This window comes from Pristis pectinata, chromosome 1 (assembly GCF_009764475.1).
Source record: "Pristis pectinata isolate sPriPec2 chromosome 1, sPriPec2.1.pri, whole genome shotgun sequence".
In the NCBI taxonomy this organism is placed as follows: Eukaryota; Metazoa; Chordata; class Chondrichthyes; order Rhinopristiformes; family Pristidae; genus Pristis; species Pristis pectinata.
In genome coordinates this window covers 78124426-78142689 of record NC_067405.1, presented here as the reverse complement: position 1 = coordinate 78142689, position 18264 = coordinate 78124426, and the positions used below count along the sequence as shown (strand labels likewise).

At 42.3% G+C, this 18264-nt stretch overlaps 1 protein-coding gene across 1 annotated transcript in view; it reads right to left on the bottom strand.

The window, feature by feature from the left end:
* Nucleotides 1-18264, bottom strand: part of LOC127568008 (trichohyalin-like) — a 108426-nt gene that overhangs the window by 37546 nt on the left and 52616 nt on the right. The window contains 5 exon segments of the mRNA XM_052011288.1: nucleotides 7116-7196; nucleotides 7526-7588; nucleotides 7766-7822; nucleotides 17393-17443; nucleotides 18120-18164. Coding sequence (XP_051867248.1) covers nucleotides 7116-7196; nucleotides 7526-7588; nucleotides 7766-7822; nucleotides 17393-17443; nucleotides 18120-18164 — 297 coding nt within the window.

Sequence of the window (18264 nt, the reverse complement as noted above, 5' to 3'; positions counted from 1 at the left end):
TGTTTTTTTTAAGCACTCATGGCACACTCTGATTCATCAGGATAAAGGGTATGTATCTGAGTGGTCCGATCAATAATCTGACAGGCATGAGGACCTCATGTGGTGACCAAGGCAAGTTGTACGCTGTGCACCACAGCCTTATGCTTGAGATGGCTCCTGATTCAACTATTCAAATTAAAACCCTTTCTCCCGACCAACTTACAATGAACAAACAAGCACTAGGACCTGGCAGAGTCACTGGGGTGGGTCCCAGGAAGAAACACAGGACAAGGGAAATCTTTGTGCATATTTATACACAAAGTCTCGAAGAGGTTGAAAGGGGTTTGAAGACTGGGGATTGGTAGCATTTTTATTGGGTAGGACAGTCATGGGGTATGAAGCTAAGGGGAGAGAAAATAGTTAAGATACCAACTAGCCATTATGTAACTGGTTCATGAAACATACTCAAGAGACTGAACTGCCGGTTCTGTTCTTACATAAAGAAGTGCTATTGGAGATCCCCATTTTCTGCTTCCTGATGGATTCAGCTTTGTGATCTCTTGATGATTCCTTCTGTATCTGGCCACATTTTCCTCCTATGAACATTTTACCTGGTTTCTTTTTACCTTGGATAATGAAAAATCTTCATTTTATGCAGCCTACAATAAAATTATTCTCACAGAAACCTCCTCAGTGCTTTCACTCTCTACACCAAGTGATTTCCCAATTGCAGCAATTTCAACCTCCATCTGAATTCCTCACAATCTCTCTACTGTGTTCACAGCTCTTCTGAACTATTATAATCTGAAGTTCGGTATTAAATTCCAAATCCACATACAAGGCCACTTCCTTCCTTGACCCTGCAATCTCATATGGCTTCACTAGGTACCTTTGCCTTAATCACAGACAGAGCTATCTCTGATCACCAACCAAGGACTCTTTCTGTGTCCTCCAATTCTTGACCACAAAAATCTAAGTTAACGTTAATGCAGTAGTGAGAAAGTGGGACACTGTTGAAGGTGCTGCCTTTCAGATGACACCGCAACTGTTCTTCAAAATGGACTTAAAAAGGATTCAAGGTACTAGTTCAGAACAGAGGTGTTCTTACTGGCTTCCTGAGTAAGTCTTACTCCTCAATTACTATCACATAAACAGATTCTCTGTCTGTTTTTGAGAATTTACTTGTGTAAATTGGCCACGTTTCCCCAGTTTTACTATGACTGCACTTAGAAGCGTCACTGAAGGGAATGTAAGTGTGCTGGATTAATGCAACTTCTTAATTTTTTTCCCCATTTAACCTCATGACCATCCTTGAACTCTATCAATCCACTACTGGTAGCTGTTCTTTCAAACCCCCCGAGCTCTCAGGTTCCCTCAGAATATGGACTTTGTTGAGAATAGCAGGTGTTTATTTTATTTAAAGATGAGTAGATGTAATTTAGATTTGCAGTTAGATTCTATTATAGTTTAAACTGTAGTGACAAACAGGTAGCCTTACACCCCAAGTAATTAGGTAATCAGTTACAACTAGTTAATTTAAGTCAGGTGATACAAGAATACTGGTAAACTGATTGTATAAATTTGAGGACTCCCAGCTTAAAGCACAGTATTTTGTGAATATAGAGTGTACTTTAGTAAGGGTAACAAAAATGATCTTAAATGGATATTTTAAGGTAGCACAGCAAGACAACTATGTGTTGCAGCTGTAGAATGTGGAAGCTGATAGGCAACCACATGTGCTTTAAGTGCAGCTTGAGACACTTTGGCTTAAAATTGATGAACTGAAGTCTCTGATGTCAACACAGTGGTGTATCAGAATGGGAAATCTTAGTTATACCAGGAGACTAGGCCAGTCTGGAAGGTTGGATTGCATAGGATCCAGGGAGAGGTAACTAAATGCATGCACAATTAGCTTGATGGCAGGAAGCAGACGGTGATGATGGAAGGCTGCTTTTTTTTGGACTGGAGGCCTGTGACTAGTGGTGTGCTACAGGGGTTGGGGCTGGGCCTGGGCCTGGGCCTATTATTGTTTGTCATCCATATACATGATTTGGATGAGAATGTACAAGGCATGGTCAGTAAATTTACAGATGACACTAAAATAGGGTGATAGATAGTGAAGAAGGTTATCAAAAATTACAGTGGGACCTTGATCAGCTGGGTGAGTAGGCTGATGAATGGCAACTTTTCAGATAAGTGTCAGGTGTTGCATTTTAGGAAATCAAACCAGGGTAGGACTTTCATAGTGAATGGTATGGCCATGGGAGTACAAGTACATAGTTCCCTGAAAGTGGTGTCATATGTTGACAGGGTGATGAAGAAGCTGCTTGGTATGCTGGCCTTCATCAGCCAGGGCACTGAGTATAGGAGTTGGGATGTAATGTTGCAGTTGTACAAGATGTTGGTGAGGCTGCACTGTATTGTGTACAGTTGGTGAGGTTACATTGTATTGTGTACAGTTCTAGCTACCTGTTACAGGTAAGATGTCATTAAGCTGGAAATAGTGCCAAGAAAGATTTATGATGTTGCCAGGACTTGAGGGCTTGAGTTTCAGGGAGAGGTTAGGACTTTATTCCTTGCAGTGTAGGAGACTGAGGGGTGACCTTAGAGAAGTATAAAATCATGAGGGGAAGAGATGAGATGGATGAACAGTCTTTTTCCCAGGGGAGGAGGCTCAGACTAGAGGGCATTGATTTAAGGTAAGAGGGGAAAAGAATTAAAAGGGACCTGAGGGGTAACTTCTTCATGCAGAAGGTGGTGTCAGAGGAAGTGGTTGAGGTGGTACAATAACAACATTTAAAAAACACTTGGACAGGTGCATGGATAGGAAAGGTTTAGAGGGATAATAGCCCAAACAAGGGCAAATGGGAGGGGAGTGAAGAAGAATGGGTGGGGTGGTCAAATACTGTTATCTGCTAATGTAACTGTGTCCTGAAAGCTGTTTTGGCTGCAAGGGTTAAGATCCTCTCCTCTCAGACAGAAGGGAAAGATCTAGTTGTTGTGGAAACCGATGACATAGACAGGACAAAAGGAGGAAGTTCTGCTTAAGGAACATAAGCAGGTAGGGTCCAAATTTAAACAAAAATACCACTTGCTAAATGTGTGACTCAAAGTCTGAAGGAGAAAGAGGTTCAATTCATGGGGCACTGACATTTGTACTGGAGGGAGAGAGCTGTTCTGTTGGGACAGGCTTCACTTGATTTGCAATGGAACCAGTATCCTAGTGAATTGAATAACTAGGGTTGTAAAGCATTAGATTAAAATAATACTGGAGGAGCAGGAGGGTTCTGGCGCAGAATTCAGAAAGTGAAACAGAATAATACTGTCACTTTGTCTTGAGTAGCTAATGGGTAATGATAACCAGTCTGGCAGGAAGGAACAGTGAATACAATTGTGAAAGTGCTTTGGAATTAGTCTGAGCAGGGAAAAGACAATTGAAGGCTCTTCACCTGAATGCACAATGCATTAACAAGATGGGTGATTTAATGACAAAAAAAAATGGAGACCAATGTAAAAGCCATCACAGATGAGGTTGCAAAGTGACTAAGATCAGGTATTAAATATTCTTGTGTACTTTCAGAAGAGGCAAAATGAAAAAGGTGGGGTAGTCCTGAACTAAGATTTTTATTTTTTACTGCCTTTAATCCCATTTTTTTAAAAAAGAATGGGATTAAAGGCAGTAGAAAATAAAAATCTTAGTTTAGCAAATCTAGCAGCAGAATCAGTTGGGGGTACAGCAAAGAAACAGCAATGGTTCGGGAACGAGTTCTATATAGGCTCCAGACAGATTTAGAGGCATCATAAATGAAAGGAGTAAAGGTACATATACCAGCTATAGAATAATCATAGGGTAACTTGTATCTATAAGACTGGGCAAATAACATTATGGTGGGGAGGATGAATTTATAGAGTGAACAAGAGATGGTTTTCAGCACGAATGTATTGAGGAATTATCAAGGGAACAGGCTATTTTAGATCTGGTAGCTTGGGGAACAGTGATCATAAGAGAATATTCGTGCAAGGGTAATGATTTCATTCACTCTGAAACCAGGGTCTTAAATCTAAACAGCAAAGTAACCACTGAGATAGTGCAGGAACTGGTTGTCATCTTCCTTTATTCCATAAATTGGAAAGTAGCAAAAGTAACCCCAACATCTTTAAGTAGGCAGGCATGGTAATGTAGTGGTTAGCGTAATGCTATTACAGCACCAGTAACACAGGTTCAATTCCGGCCACTGTCTGTAAGGAGTTTGTATGTTCTCCCTGTGACTGCATGGGTTTCCTCTGGGTGCCCTGGTTTCCTCCTACATTCCAAAGAACTACAGGTTAGGAAGTTGTGGGTATACTATGTTGGCGCCGGAAGCGTGGTGACACCTGCGGGCTGCCCCAAGTACACTCTACACAGAAATACATTTCACTGTGTTTTGATCTACATGTGACTAATAAAGAAATCTTATCTTAGAGGAAAAGAAATGAGGAACTATAAACCAGTTAGCCTAACATCTGTAATAAGGAAAATGCTGGAACTTGTTATTCAGGAAGTAGCGCTGGGCACTTGGAAAATAACAGCATTGTGCAGAGGGTTGATGCACATTTTTGATAGGGAAAACTATATTTAACAAATCTGTTGGAATATTGAGGTTTTAATTTGCAAAATAGATGAATAAGTTCATGTAGTATGTTTGGAGTTTCACAAGGCCTTTGATAAGATGCCACACAAGATTACTGGAAAAAAATAAGATTGCACTGTGTTGGACTAATGTACTGGTGTGTATTGAATAATAAACAGAAAAAACTTAATTACATGGCTATATTGGAGTTGGGAGGCTGAGTCAATTGAAGTGCTGCAAGGATCAGTGCTGGGACCCTAGTTGTTCAAAATAAAATATTTTGAATTAGTAAATGTGCGCTGATGATACAAACCAAGTTCAGGGTGGGCTGTGAGCAAGCTGCAGAGGCTTCCAAGAAATAATGACTGGTTAAGTGAATGGGTAAGAATATGGCAGGTGGAATGAGGTTGGGAAAAAAAAATGTGAGGACCTCATTTGGGTAGGAGAAATAGAAAATGCAGACCATTAAATGGTAAGGGATTGAAATATGTTGGTGTTCAGAGTGATCTGTGCGTGGGTGGGGGTGGGGTCGCTTGTACATTTCACTGAAAGTACAAAAGTTGAGATGTCATGTTACAGATATACAAGACATTGGTGAGATCACACCTGGAATATTTTGTGCAGTTCTGGTCACCATATTATAGGAAGGATGTGGTTAAGCTAGAAATGGTGCAGAAAAGATTCACAAGGATGTTGTGGAGGACTGGAGGCCTTGAATTATAAGGAGAGACTGGATAGGCTGGGACTGTTTTGCTTGGAGCAAATGAGGCTCAGGGGTAATATAGAAGTTTAAAAAAATGAGGTGTAGATAGTTTTTCCCAGGGTAGGGGAGTCTAAAACTAGAGGGCATAAATTAAAGGCAAGTGGGAAAAGGTCTAAAGGGGATCTGAGAGGCAAGTTTTCCTCCCCCACAGAGGATGAGGGGTATGTGGAATGAGCTACCAGAGGTGGTGGTAGAGGTAGGTACAATTATAACGTTTAAAGGGTATTTGGACAGATGAATGAATACTAAAAGTTTAGAGGGATGTGGGGCAAATGGGACTAGATACTTTTGGTCAGCATGGATGAGTTGGGCTGAATGCCTGTTTCTGACTCCAACATGCAGATACATCAAGCAATTGGAAGCCAAACAGTACATTGGTCTTTATTGCAGAGGATTTGAGTTCCAGAGTAGAGACATCTCTCTGATTTATATGGAGCCCTGGTAAGACTATATCTGGAATACTGTTCACAAGTCTGGTCTCACTACCCAAGTAAGGATATTCTTGTGATAGAGGAAGTGCAGTGAATGTTCACTAGGTGGCAGATTTGACCAATGAAGAGAAGTTGCACAAATTAGTCCCATATTCTCTAGACTTCAGAAGAATGAGATCTTGCTGAACATACAAAATTCTTACTGGGCTTGATAGGGTTATGTAGGACAATGTTTTCCTGTGGCTGGGTATCTAGAATCAGAGGTCAGTCTTTAAATGAATGACTGGCCATACAGCACTGAGGAGAAGTTTCTTCAACCTGAGGGGACACAATTCCGAAGAGTCACTGAATACATTCATGACAGATTATAGATTTTTGGGGTTAGTGCAGGAAAGTAGTACTAGTTAAAAGATTAGGAGCATGATTAGGTAAAAGATTAACCACGTTACTGAACGACAGACAAGGCATGAAAGTGTGAATCACCTGTTCTGCTTATTATATTCTAAACCCTCTTGACTGTTAACATCCTGTTCATCCCAAGATGCTCATTGAAACCCACCTCTAACCAAGCTTGTGGACATCCATTTCTGATGAAAGATTGAAGACCTGAAACATTGACTGTTTCTCTATCCACAGATATTGCCTGTTGTGCTGAGTTTTAAGCATTTTGTTTTTGTTCTAGCATCTGCAATTTTTAAATTTTCATTTGATCATCTAGCTCTGTAAAATTTAATTTGGTAACAGCTTTCCCCCAGGGTGCTGGAGCTCCAGAGCCCATGCCTGACATTCCACACCATGTCCAAGAATAGGACTGGCTCAGGTCCCAAGTCTCTCTCCTAGCATCCTCTGGCCTCCAACTATCTATGAGCAAGAAATTCCACCTTGGAAAGATGAGGTCAGTTGAGAGAAGCAAAACAGTAACTAACATTAACAGAGCACACCAATCAATTGTCCCATGCCTAGTGTAAACAGAAGACAAAAGAGACTGCAGATGCTTAAATCTAGAACAAAAAACAAAGCTGCAAGAACTCAGCAGGTGAAGCAGTATCTGTGGAGGCAAAAAGTGTACATCAACATTTCTGGTCAAGACCCTGCATCAGAACTTGTGTAACACCTTGTGCAAGTATCAGTGGGCACAGTCATGTACACGCACACACAAGCACTCACTTTCTTCTTTTAAAAGATCTGGTCACAAGTTTTAAACAAAAACATGATGATTGAGGGATAGACAGAAGAACACTTGCAGGCACACACATATTGGCAAACACTGCTATACTTGGACATGAGCATGCATAAAGCAAGAAAGCCAAGAATGGCAGCAGAGAAACAAACCCGTGTTCCATTCTGGGATGCTGTGTGGGACTTGGAGCTGAGTCCAGTGCTGTGCACAGGGAGGTCGGAGTAGTAACTTCCCTGGGAAAAATGCAAGAAAAGTGAATCAAACCCATACTTTGCCAAAGTGAGAGGGAGAAGGCAGGAGATTGGTTAGATGAGGGATGACATTTGGTGGGTCAGAAGGATGTGAGGCAAGAAGATGGGAAAAGATAAAAGGAAAAAAAAGATATTTATAAATCACTTGTAGGAATGAATTGGAAGGTGAGAGCAATAAGTAGGGCAGATTAGGAGAAGGTGATGGAGCACTGCAACAGGGAAATTTCAGTGTAAGAAAGTAGTCAGTTTACATTAAGAACCCAACAGATCTCCACACAATAAACAGAGCAGGAGAATGAAAACAAACAAACCACTGCCTCCTTCCTGAGTCGTTGTTTGGCTGATTTCAGACTGTCATCACTGTAGCGGGAGCTCTGTGCAATACCAGTGAGTGAAAGAAACAACAGGACATTACACACAGGTACTGCAGAACACTGGTTGGGTTGAAATGCATTCAGATAGTAAAAGTAATGGATTCTGATTGTCAAGATTCACACATGCTGCACAGGTGCTACATCCATACACTGCACAAATATACAAGTAGTACTAACCCTACTAGACTGTTTACTGGGCCCAGATCCACAAGACAACTCGTCAAAGCCATTTGCCTGTCAGGAAAGAAAAGCAGTCCATAAAGATCAATTGAGGCTTGGGGTGGCAGGAGGGAATGCACTGGGTGAAAGATGCTAACCTGCCCTTGTCCCAGTTCCTGGACTTGGTGTTTCATGATCCAGTCTAAAGTAAACCAAAGGCCCACTTCTCTGGGAACTTGCTAGTAAGGCCCTGACATTCCTTGTAATGTGTAGTACCCAGACTGGAACATAATATTCCAGCCATGCAATAACCAGTTTCACAAAGGTTTAGTAATAATGTCCTTGTTTATTATTATACTACTCTTTACAACACCAAGAGTTAAGAATCACCTTTTTAAGTGCACACCTCAATTGACCTCTGTACCAGAGATTAAAGGCAGGGGCTTAACTCAGTGGTGTCCCTTTAAAACAAAATCTCCACAGTAATGGAATAAATACCATCACTGCTCTGTGTAGATTTAGACATGTCTGCAGATCAGGGGTTAGGCTGGGCTTGGACCAAGAGCTATTCCCATGGCACAACACATTATCCCAACTATGTTTTATTTAAATAAAGACTTATTATTAACTCCACTCAAAATAGATCTTTTTATCTTGTAAAGAATTTATAGGCTGAATCCAACTAGCCTCTCAACATCTGTGCTGATTACAGCATTTTCTCAAAGGGCAAGGAGTGTGAAAGGTTGTTACACCATGGGGACAAAAGGGTGGGGCTTCAAATTCAGCCTCTATTGGTGGGACTAAGACCTCCTCCATTTCCTAATCTTTGAGACTTTGTTCCTCTCAATCATATGCTCAGGATTGTTAGAGAAAGCAGTTTCAAACTGGTATAATCTATAAAACCAACTGGCGGAGGTGAAAGGCTGCTAACATGGGGCCAGGAGCAGGAGGGCATCTGAGATTAGGCTTTGGGCTTTCACTCCGTATCAAACCAGTGCTTGGCTTTCTTTGAAAGTGTTTGATGAGACTGCACAGAGGAAGCTTTATTCTGTGGTATCTGACTTGCCACACTTTTCTCCTTATGTTAACCATTACTGTCAAGAATCCTTGACTTGTTGCCATTTCTCACTTTCTTCCAAATGGCTTTCTCTAATCACCAGTTCCTCATTTTCTGGCTCGTCTCCTAGCAGGAAGATTGTGGGCAAAATTTGCACCTGAGATCTCAGCATAATATCCAACCTGACTGTCCAGTCCAGTAACACACTTTCAAAAGCATGAAGTTATGTAGGTGTTAAACAGAGGTCCTGTCTGCCTTCTCAAGTCGATAATCCCCCTAGTCCTGACCAACATTTGTCTCTGAGCCAAAACTGCTGAAACACATTATTTAATCTTTATCACATTGCTCTTTGTGGGATCTCGGTGTCTAAATTAGCCACTGCTTTTCCTACAACATTGAGCACACTTCCCAAAATATTTCCTTGCTCATGAACAACGAATATGCTGAGATTGCATTAGGAGCTTTATATATGCAAGTATTTGATTCTTATTCCATCTTCTCTGCTAAAGCTCTCAACGTTGGTGACATCATTAATGCCTAGCGTGGAGTTTCCGAGCATTTCAACCACACAGAAAGAAAAAAAGAATTAAGGCCAGGTGTCAGTGATAAAATGGATCAGCCTGTGCCAGAGCAGCCCAGCCAATACTTACATATAGAGGCTCAGTTATAGTAAGAAGCTTCAAATCCGATCGCAACTCCTTAGAAAGTGCAAGTGGCCAAATACTGCTACATATCTTGGAGGGGAGTTTCAGGCACACAACCCTGCAGTGAATGCAGGAAAATCATTCACAAGCAGTGACCCCCCTGTTGCACACCCTTAAGTATAAGCAGACCCCCATCTTGCCCGAAATAGCATCCTCAAGTGACAACTACTTTCAGGTGACCAAGCCAAACAGACGGATGAAGGTGGTGAGTGTTTTGAATGGAGTGACAGAGCAATCTGTTGTGGAGGCTTCACGGCTGAGCCCATCTTCATCCTCAACCAACACCCTACTTCCATCCCATCATACACTGCACCCCTAGTGGCCCCTTATCCTCTTTATCCCAACAGAAGTCAACAGGGGTTTGAAAAGATGGGGGAACGGTACACTGCAGCTGGTGCCTTTGCCCAGACTGTCCAACCACATGATGATTGGGGCCCATGGGTAGTTAATGGTGGGGAAAGTGCTGGATTGCGACACCCTCCCTGCTGTCCCCCCAACCCTGGACAGACAGGCACTCCTCAAACACCAAGGAGCAAGTTGCATACAATTCTTGTTACATATGGCCTTTGCTTTCTTCTTCTTTCGGCTCTTCTCAGTGACTTGTTTCATACAGAGTAACGGGAGAGTAAGGGAAAGTTCCACAACTGGAAGGAGGAGGGATTGAGGGGGCTGTGGAATGCCTCAGCATGCAAATGGAGGGGGAGTGAGTTACTCCATGAAATCAGAGACAAACCATGCAGCAAATACAGTAGGAGCCTCCTGGAGCCTGCTCATGCTGCTCCTTCCATTCCAGTTAAGCTAGAATCAAGCTAGCTTACACAAGCCTAGATGAGTAAAGCACCAGGGAGGCAGAGGACACACCCGTGCAAGAGAGCCAGGCTGTAGCAGGAATAATACTATTACACTTCCATGGAACTGATGGAAAGACGCCGACTGAGACGTGCCAAATCAAGACATACCAGCACAGTCACCAGTCCTCCCCAGTAGCCTGCTCACACAGTCTGTTCTCCAGTGCGAGTTCAGGCAGCAAACATTTACAGGATGTTGAAACTTAGGAGGCATCCCTCAAAGCCCACACACAGGGAGTACGGTTAGAGTAAAGGTTATGTTGCAGGGCCAGTGATTTGGAGAATGCAAGGTCAATCTCCACAATGATGATTTGAAATGTTATTATGAAGTTTGTGAAAAACTAAAATTAGGGGGCTGGTTTCAGTTCAAGTCATAGTCACCATGAAGTCTTTCAGTTGTGAAAACACAATTGGTTCATTAATTTTTATTTAAAAAAGCCACTATTACAGGTCTGGCTTATTTGTAAGCACAAATTCACAACAACATGGTTTAGCTCTGACATGGTCCAGGAGAGTTCTCAGTTGTATCACATTGTCACTAACATTTTGAGAGCATCACCTACCACACCTTTGTGGGGCAATGGAAGGTAGCTTTGTCAGTAAAGGATTGGTATCTCATCTATCCCTAACCCGGGGCACTGAGCCCAACAGATGGGTCCATACATACGAATGAGCATTTGGAAGATCAGCGGGACGGATGGACATGGATTTTCTGGCTGCTGTGGGACTGTAGACATCTTCAGTTGGATAGGGGAACAATCATTTCAATGCGTCATCTCTCCCCACCGCATCCCACCTCCACCCCCCCCCCCCCCCCACCACCCGAGCCACGTCAATCGGAGGGGTTCAGGTGAGCAGAGCTGGGAGTACTGAGTAGAATCACTAGCTCACTCAGAACCAGTGAGTCTGGCTGGTGGCTGCACTTCCCGTGCCCGTCACTCACATTTCTGTAGCAACACACAAAATGCTGGAGGAACTCAGCGGGTTAGACAGCATCTATGGAGGGAAATAGACAGTTGACGATTTGGGCCGAGACCCTTCATTAGGACTGGAAAGAGGGGAGAAAGCCAGTATAAAAGGGTGGGGAGAAGGGGTGGAGCAAGAGCTGGCAGGTGATAGGTGAATCTAGGTGAAAGGGAGATCCTCTCCCACACACAGTTGTTGTTCACTTCCAACTTACAAACAGTTCAGGTTACAAAAAATCCTCAGGAATGGAACCCTGTCATAACCTAGGTGCTGCCCGTATCTGTGAAGCAACTGCACTACCTGCTGCACCACCATATTGTGTTTCCCCCCCCCCCCCCCCACCCTGAGCAGCCATTCTTCACACCTCAGCTGACATTGCCAGTGCCATAGGGCAAAACCTGGGTGTGATTCTGCTCAGTACTCTCAATACATACTTAAACCCACCTAAACAAATTAACACATACTTTCCAGGGAAGCAGTTAGCATAATTTAGGAGCAAGAACCCTAATCCACTTGTATTCTCCATACCCATTGGCATTGAGGCTAAATTGATACCTCCCTTTCTGCCTCATACATAGCTTAAGTATAGATCAGTGACTCACATTGGTGCCCTGCTTGTTCTGAATGAATGGTGTATGGAAACTACCAAGGAAAAAGCTGATCTGGATGATCTGTAGACGAGGTCCACCAGCTCCTTAAATTTCTGTATCTCAGTCCAATTCCTGTCTTGCAAAACCTCAGACATCTTGCCCATGTTTTCAATTGTGCATCTTTCAAATAACAAGCAGGCTGAAGGCTGCTGGCACCAAAGTTCGTGAGCATCTGATTGTATTTCAGTGGGCATGGGACAAGAAACCATATCTTAAGATATAGGTCCCTCCATAGCCACAGTGACCAATGGATCCTTTGAACCCAGCCTCAGGAACTAGGTGCAGTAGTGTAGTGATTACATACTGGATTATTTATCCAGGCAATAAGAGATTAAATCTCACCATGGCCATATGGGAAATCAGATTCAATTTAAAATGAAAATTACTAGTTTGGATTAGTAAAGATGTCATAGAAACCTAACTGGTTCACTGGTGTCCTTAAAAGGATGCCTTTACTCAATATGGGCAAATGTGTCTCCAGTAGCACAACAACCAGGTTGCCCTTTGCATGCCATCTGAGCTGACCAAGCAATCATTCAGTTGTATGAAAACAGTACAAAGTAATGAGGTCTACAGCCATCTTCTCAGGGCAATCAATAAACGCTGGACTTGCCCAGATCCCAAATGAAACAAAGTGCAGCCCACAATACAATAACTAGTCTAGTTAGTGACAGTCATAGTCTGAGGAGGCACTCAATAGGTTTATGATCTCACCCCTCCAGAGGCACCACACATTCTCATAATCAGCCTGGTGAATAAAAGAAGAAATAAACCTCATCAATTAAGAAAGGAGAGCTGCAGATGAGATGGATTAGGTACGTTACTATGAAGCTTAGCAACAGCAACTTCCACAAAGGCCAGGTCAGGTAATTTTTACACTAAATGGAGATGGGTTCATTGCTCTGAATTTGAGACCACTGATACAATGTCTTCACTGAACTGGAACGACGCTAGTGTCCATAGCGCAACAGAAAAAGAGTGCTTAGATCTTCAAAGTAGTAAAATATGGAGGCAAATGGTGGAGAAAGGGTGTAAAGAGATCTTTCTTTCAAAGAAAGCAAACTATTTTAAACAAACCAAACCTGGAAAGAGCACGTAGTCATGTTAAACAGGGAGAGCCTACATTGCGAGGTGATGAAAATTTAACAAGGGTGGGTGATGATGCTTAAAAACAATGGGAGAGGAGATGCTACTGAATTAACATGTACAACAATAACAACTGTCTTATGAAGAGCAACAGAGGAACTCTAGCCAGGACTTTAATGGAGTTCAAAGGAAAAAGAGGCTATCTCACTGAGACATACAAGATTCTGAGAGGCAAAAACAATCAATAATCTTGGTTGGAAGATCCAGAACTTGAGGACACGGTCATAATGGCCAATTCCATATCCTGAGATTAAGAGAAGGAAGAATTTCTTTTAGGTAGATAATTGAAAATATTTAGAATTCACTATCTTGAGCACAAAGCTGGGATTGGTGAAATTTTGGACACTGAGGGGACCAGAGGATACGCTGAAAGAGCAGGAGTTGATTGCATTTACAAGACATAGTATCACCCATAGTCTTATCAAATGGTGGAGCGGCTAAGAAAACCATATGGCCCACTCCTGCCTCTACTTCTGTTATTCTTGGTAACAGTAATAAAACAGGGAACTGGAGGTAATAATACATTGAGAGAAAGCAGATATAGCAAGATTATTGAAGGGAACAACATATTGAAGGAACAGAGGTAGAGTTTTCTTTGTTATATGTAACACAATGGTAATAGAAAAAAGTAACACAGAATACATTAGGATAGAAAAGAAGATAATATTATTGTGATTATTCTTTCATTAAATCTACAGAAAAGGGAGAGGGAAGAATAAATCTGTGAACATATTATGGAAATAATAAAATATATATGTCTGGAAATTCACAGGCTCGGCATTGTTTTTAGCACCACGCAGCTGGAAGTCTTTCTTTTTCCAAGGTGGAAGACCATTGTTTTGGGTCAAACCACACTATTCAGGAAATTCAACTCGGCTCCCCCAGCTATGATTTACTTGTGTGACCCAGTGTGACTTCTGTGTCAGGCACGCTTCAAATAACATAATTCCCTGTGCATCACTCCCAATCCCTGATCCCCTCAAATCACTGACTGGTGTCTGCCACCCATTCAGCCAACACACCTTCAAACCTCCTGACCGTGGTCAGGTTCTTTTAAGCCATGGATACTGGTAGGGAAAATTGTGTATGTTGTTTCAAGAGCATCTGGTTATTGGGCACTCCTGGGGACAAACTACTCCAGGCTGGGACCACACTCAGCTGCCCCGTTACTTATCTTCGAGTACCCTGCACACCCTTCCCCACCATCTCACCCTGAACTTTGGTCAGCCTAGGCCCTGACCCCCTAATACACTCCAGCTGAGACTCTGACCTTCCTCACCACCACTACCACCCAACAATACTGCCAATCTCCAAACCACTCCCTGAACCAGTCTGATCTGGCACCCAAAGCATGGCCAACTTTGCCCCCAACTCCCCCAGAGCTGGCCTCAGTCCCAAACAACTTATCCTTTTCTGCACTCTGCAGCACAACAAAGAAAGCATGCAATGGCCTTGGGTCTGGGGGAACTACTTAAGTTTGCAGCAGTAAGCGCTTACCCCAAAAGCAGATCACTTAGGCCCACAGATCAATTTCTAGCTCATGATTAATTATCTGGATGGATTGCACTACCCTGAAACAAAATGGCCAGATATTATAGGACAAAGGGGCGAAGAAAGTTTCTAAAATGCATACAATGCTCTTTTTTATCAAAATTACTAGTATAGGGGAGAAATTAAAAAATGCTAATGAGGAAAAGCAAAGAGGAGCTGTAAAACTAAATTATCAAAGAACACGACTAAATTGCATAATATTCTACAGCTATTATATTAGGAAAATGTATGGGAATGAGGTAACAAGAGCTGATAGAATAAAATCAAAGACAGCCATAGGTAAAAAGCAGTAATTTTAAATAATTAATTGATTCTGTCTTTACTAAGGAGAGGCATGAAAAGATTAGAACTTAACGTTAGTTTAGTATTATAAATAACAGGATATTTATTAAATAGACCACTCAAAAGATAAAAACCCTTGTCTGGACAGATATGTTGCCCATTTTATAACAATCTAGTGAATTGGTAGCAAATGCTGGAGGTGTATAAAATTATGAAAAGGTTTTGATATAAACCTAGATACAGAGAGCTAGAAATTCCATTGTGTAGTATAATGCTTACAGATGCAACAGAATTTTACTGAGGGCATAATCATTAAATGCACTTAGCAAGCTTCAGCAAATTCAATCGGTCCTATGAAGGGTATGGCAACACACATGGAGGCCACGGGAAACAGAGTATTGCCTCAAGTGTAGACAACACACAACTGACATTACCTATGCAATTTCATTACAATATATATATAAAATTAAGAAAAGGTTTGGGCCTATTTCCATCATTTCTTAAAGACCCCTTTCTACCTAGACCAGTAGCATGAAGTTTGTCAGTGGAAAATTTGATTTTTCCTTAAGATACCTTAATAACTGAAATAATAGCCCCAAAATCCACACCCAGCTGATGATCCCTTGGATCTCTCCCAGTTCCTAACCCCCACAATCATCTCCTTGATAACAACTCTTTATTTGACCCTCTGATCTCAATAGAATCACATAGCCATAGAGCACACAAATAGGCCCCTTTCAATTCAACCCCCAGTTTTCTACCACACACCTGCTAAGAGCAATTTATAGTGGACAATTAATCTACCAGTCTCTGGGCTGTGGGAGGAACCATCTATGCGATCACAGGGGAGAATGTGCAAACTTCACAGAAGGTCAGGATTGAACCCAAGGTCGCTAGAGCTGGGGGGCAGCAACTCTGCTACTTGCACCCACCATGCCCCGCTAACCCTACACTTCTCCTGATCATCCATCATCCTAGATAAGATATCTTTATTAGCCATCAAAACACACAGTCAAATGCATCTTCTGCACACCATTCTTCTCCCCACCATTCTTCTCCCCATTATGCCTCTTCCACAAGAATTTCCCACAGTCATCTTTCCATACATTCCTTTTCCCCTTCCTGCAATCCACCATCCATCCAAATTCCTCCCCCCACTACACTTCCCCATCACTGTCCTCCATAATGGTAGGATATTGCAGAGAGGTATCCAGCTTTGTAACTGCAGATGGTGACACTCCTACTGCGCACAACGGATTACTCTGACATCAAATTGGTGTGGAAGCCCCTCAAAAGTGGTGCATTGAGGAATTTCTACAGGGTTGTGACTGTACAATACTGATGTACAGTGCTGTTGAGCACAACTCGGATTAATCATGGGGATGTTGAATGGAATTTTGTACTCCAATTTTTATATCAGCCAGAGATTCAAACTTAGCTGACAGCAGACTTGTTGATGCAGGGTTGAAGATCCAAATGAATGTGATGTCTAGTCAACGTAATCCAGGACAGGTGGAAGGGAACAACCCATGTTCAGCCTACAGCCTTTCTGGCCTCACACACTCCCTAACCATAATAGGTATCTAGCTACACACACGGGATCAGACTGTGTATCTAATCACGATTGCATATCCCAAATTAGACTGTATCTCCTCCACCACTACCCCCCCCCACCTTCCCCAAAACACACACACAAGATTCAGTTTGCATATCTGGATACACACAAAACAGACTGTGTAAAACAGAAAATGCAGATAACACTCAGCAGGTCAGGTATCATCTGTGGAAAGAGAAAGAGTTAATGTTTCAGATCAAAGGCCCTTGTCATTACTTTCTTGTTTCTCTTTCCAACGATGCTGCCTGACATGCTGAATGCTTCCAACATTCTGTTTTATTTTAAATTTCCAGAAGCTTATATTTTTTTTTGATTTTCAAATGAGACCCCACACTTGCCCAAAATCACAATGTCTACTTAAACCCACTCATAGCTCAAACCAGCCTGCGTATCTGTCCCCAGATAATTCCCATACACTTACACAAATCCTTAAGCAGCTAATGTTTCTGAATCAGACTGCATGGTAGAATAATGCAGTCAACATGTCATTCTGGCTTCAGTTAGCAATAAGATTATTACACGTTTTTTTAATAAATGGAGAATCAGTAGAATGCCTCAGGAACTATGCATCTAAAAACAGCTTCTGTGCAAGATTTATCCACACATAATTATAAAATATAAAGTCAATTTAATTAAAGAGCAGTTTCTGACTGATGCAGAGAGATGCATAGAATGAGTTCTAAACACAGTGTTCTGTCTCTTGTGACAGAGCCTGCATACTTAAATGGTTCAAGGAATCATTATTTGTCAGAAACATGTCATGGATTCAAAGTGCAAACAAACATAGCTAACAATCACAGCAATTGGAAATAAAATGTCACAAAACCCGAGCACTGCCACGGCTTCCTACTGATGTCCAGTCATCTTCATCAGACACCTGTACAAAAAACAAGCATGTTAACACATAGGGAAATGACAACATAGAAGAGAGGAGGGTGGGGTGATGAGAGATGAACAAATACTGCACAGTAGATAGCATGATATGGGGAGGAAGGCAGAGGGGTACGAGACAGAGAGACAGAGAGACAGAGAGACAGAGAGACAGAGAGACAGAGAGACAGAGAGACAGAGAGACAGAGAGACAGAGAGGACAGAGAGACAGAGAGACAGAGAGACAGAGAGACAGAGAGACAGAGAGACAGAGAGACAGAGAGACAGAGAGACAGAGAGACAGAGAGACAGAGAGACAGAGAGACAGAGAGACAGAGAGACAGAGAGACAGAGAGACAGAGAGACATGGTGCCAGAAGGTAACAGTGGGCAAGGCCACATAGGGAGTGAGATATGAGTGGGCCAGATGGCCTCAGGAGTTCTACATGCTGAGTGTGAAACACAGTGAAGAAGAGTAGATAAAATGTTGAAGAGATGTGTGAAAGGTGAAAGTGGGGCAGAGAGAGCAAATGAAGAAGGGAAGGAGAAACGAGAGGAGACAGTGACAGAACAATGGACAATGAATTGGGAGGAAAAAACAGTGAAAAGGAATACAAGGGAAGAACAGAGAACCTGTAAAAGGAGAGAGCAAGAGAAAGAGAGAGAAAGAAAGAGGGTACAAACCGAAGTGTGTCTTCTGAATCTGCGAGAGTATTTCTCGCTGTCTTCCTGAAGCGCCAGGAGGAGGATGAGGAGGGGAAAAAAGCCAGAGTTTATGAACAGTTCAAGTTGAGGTTCGGAAACAGTTGTTCAGAATGTTTTAACAGAC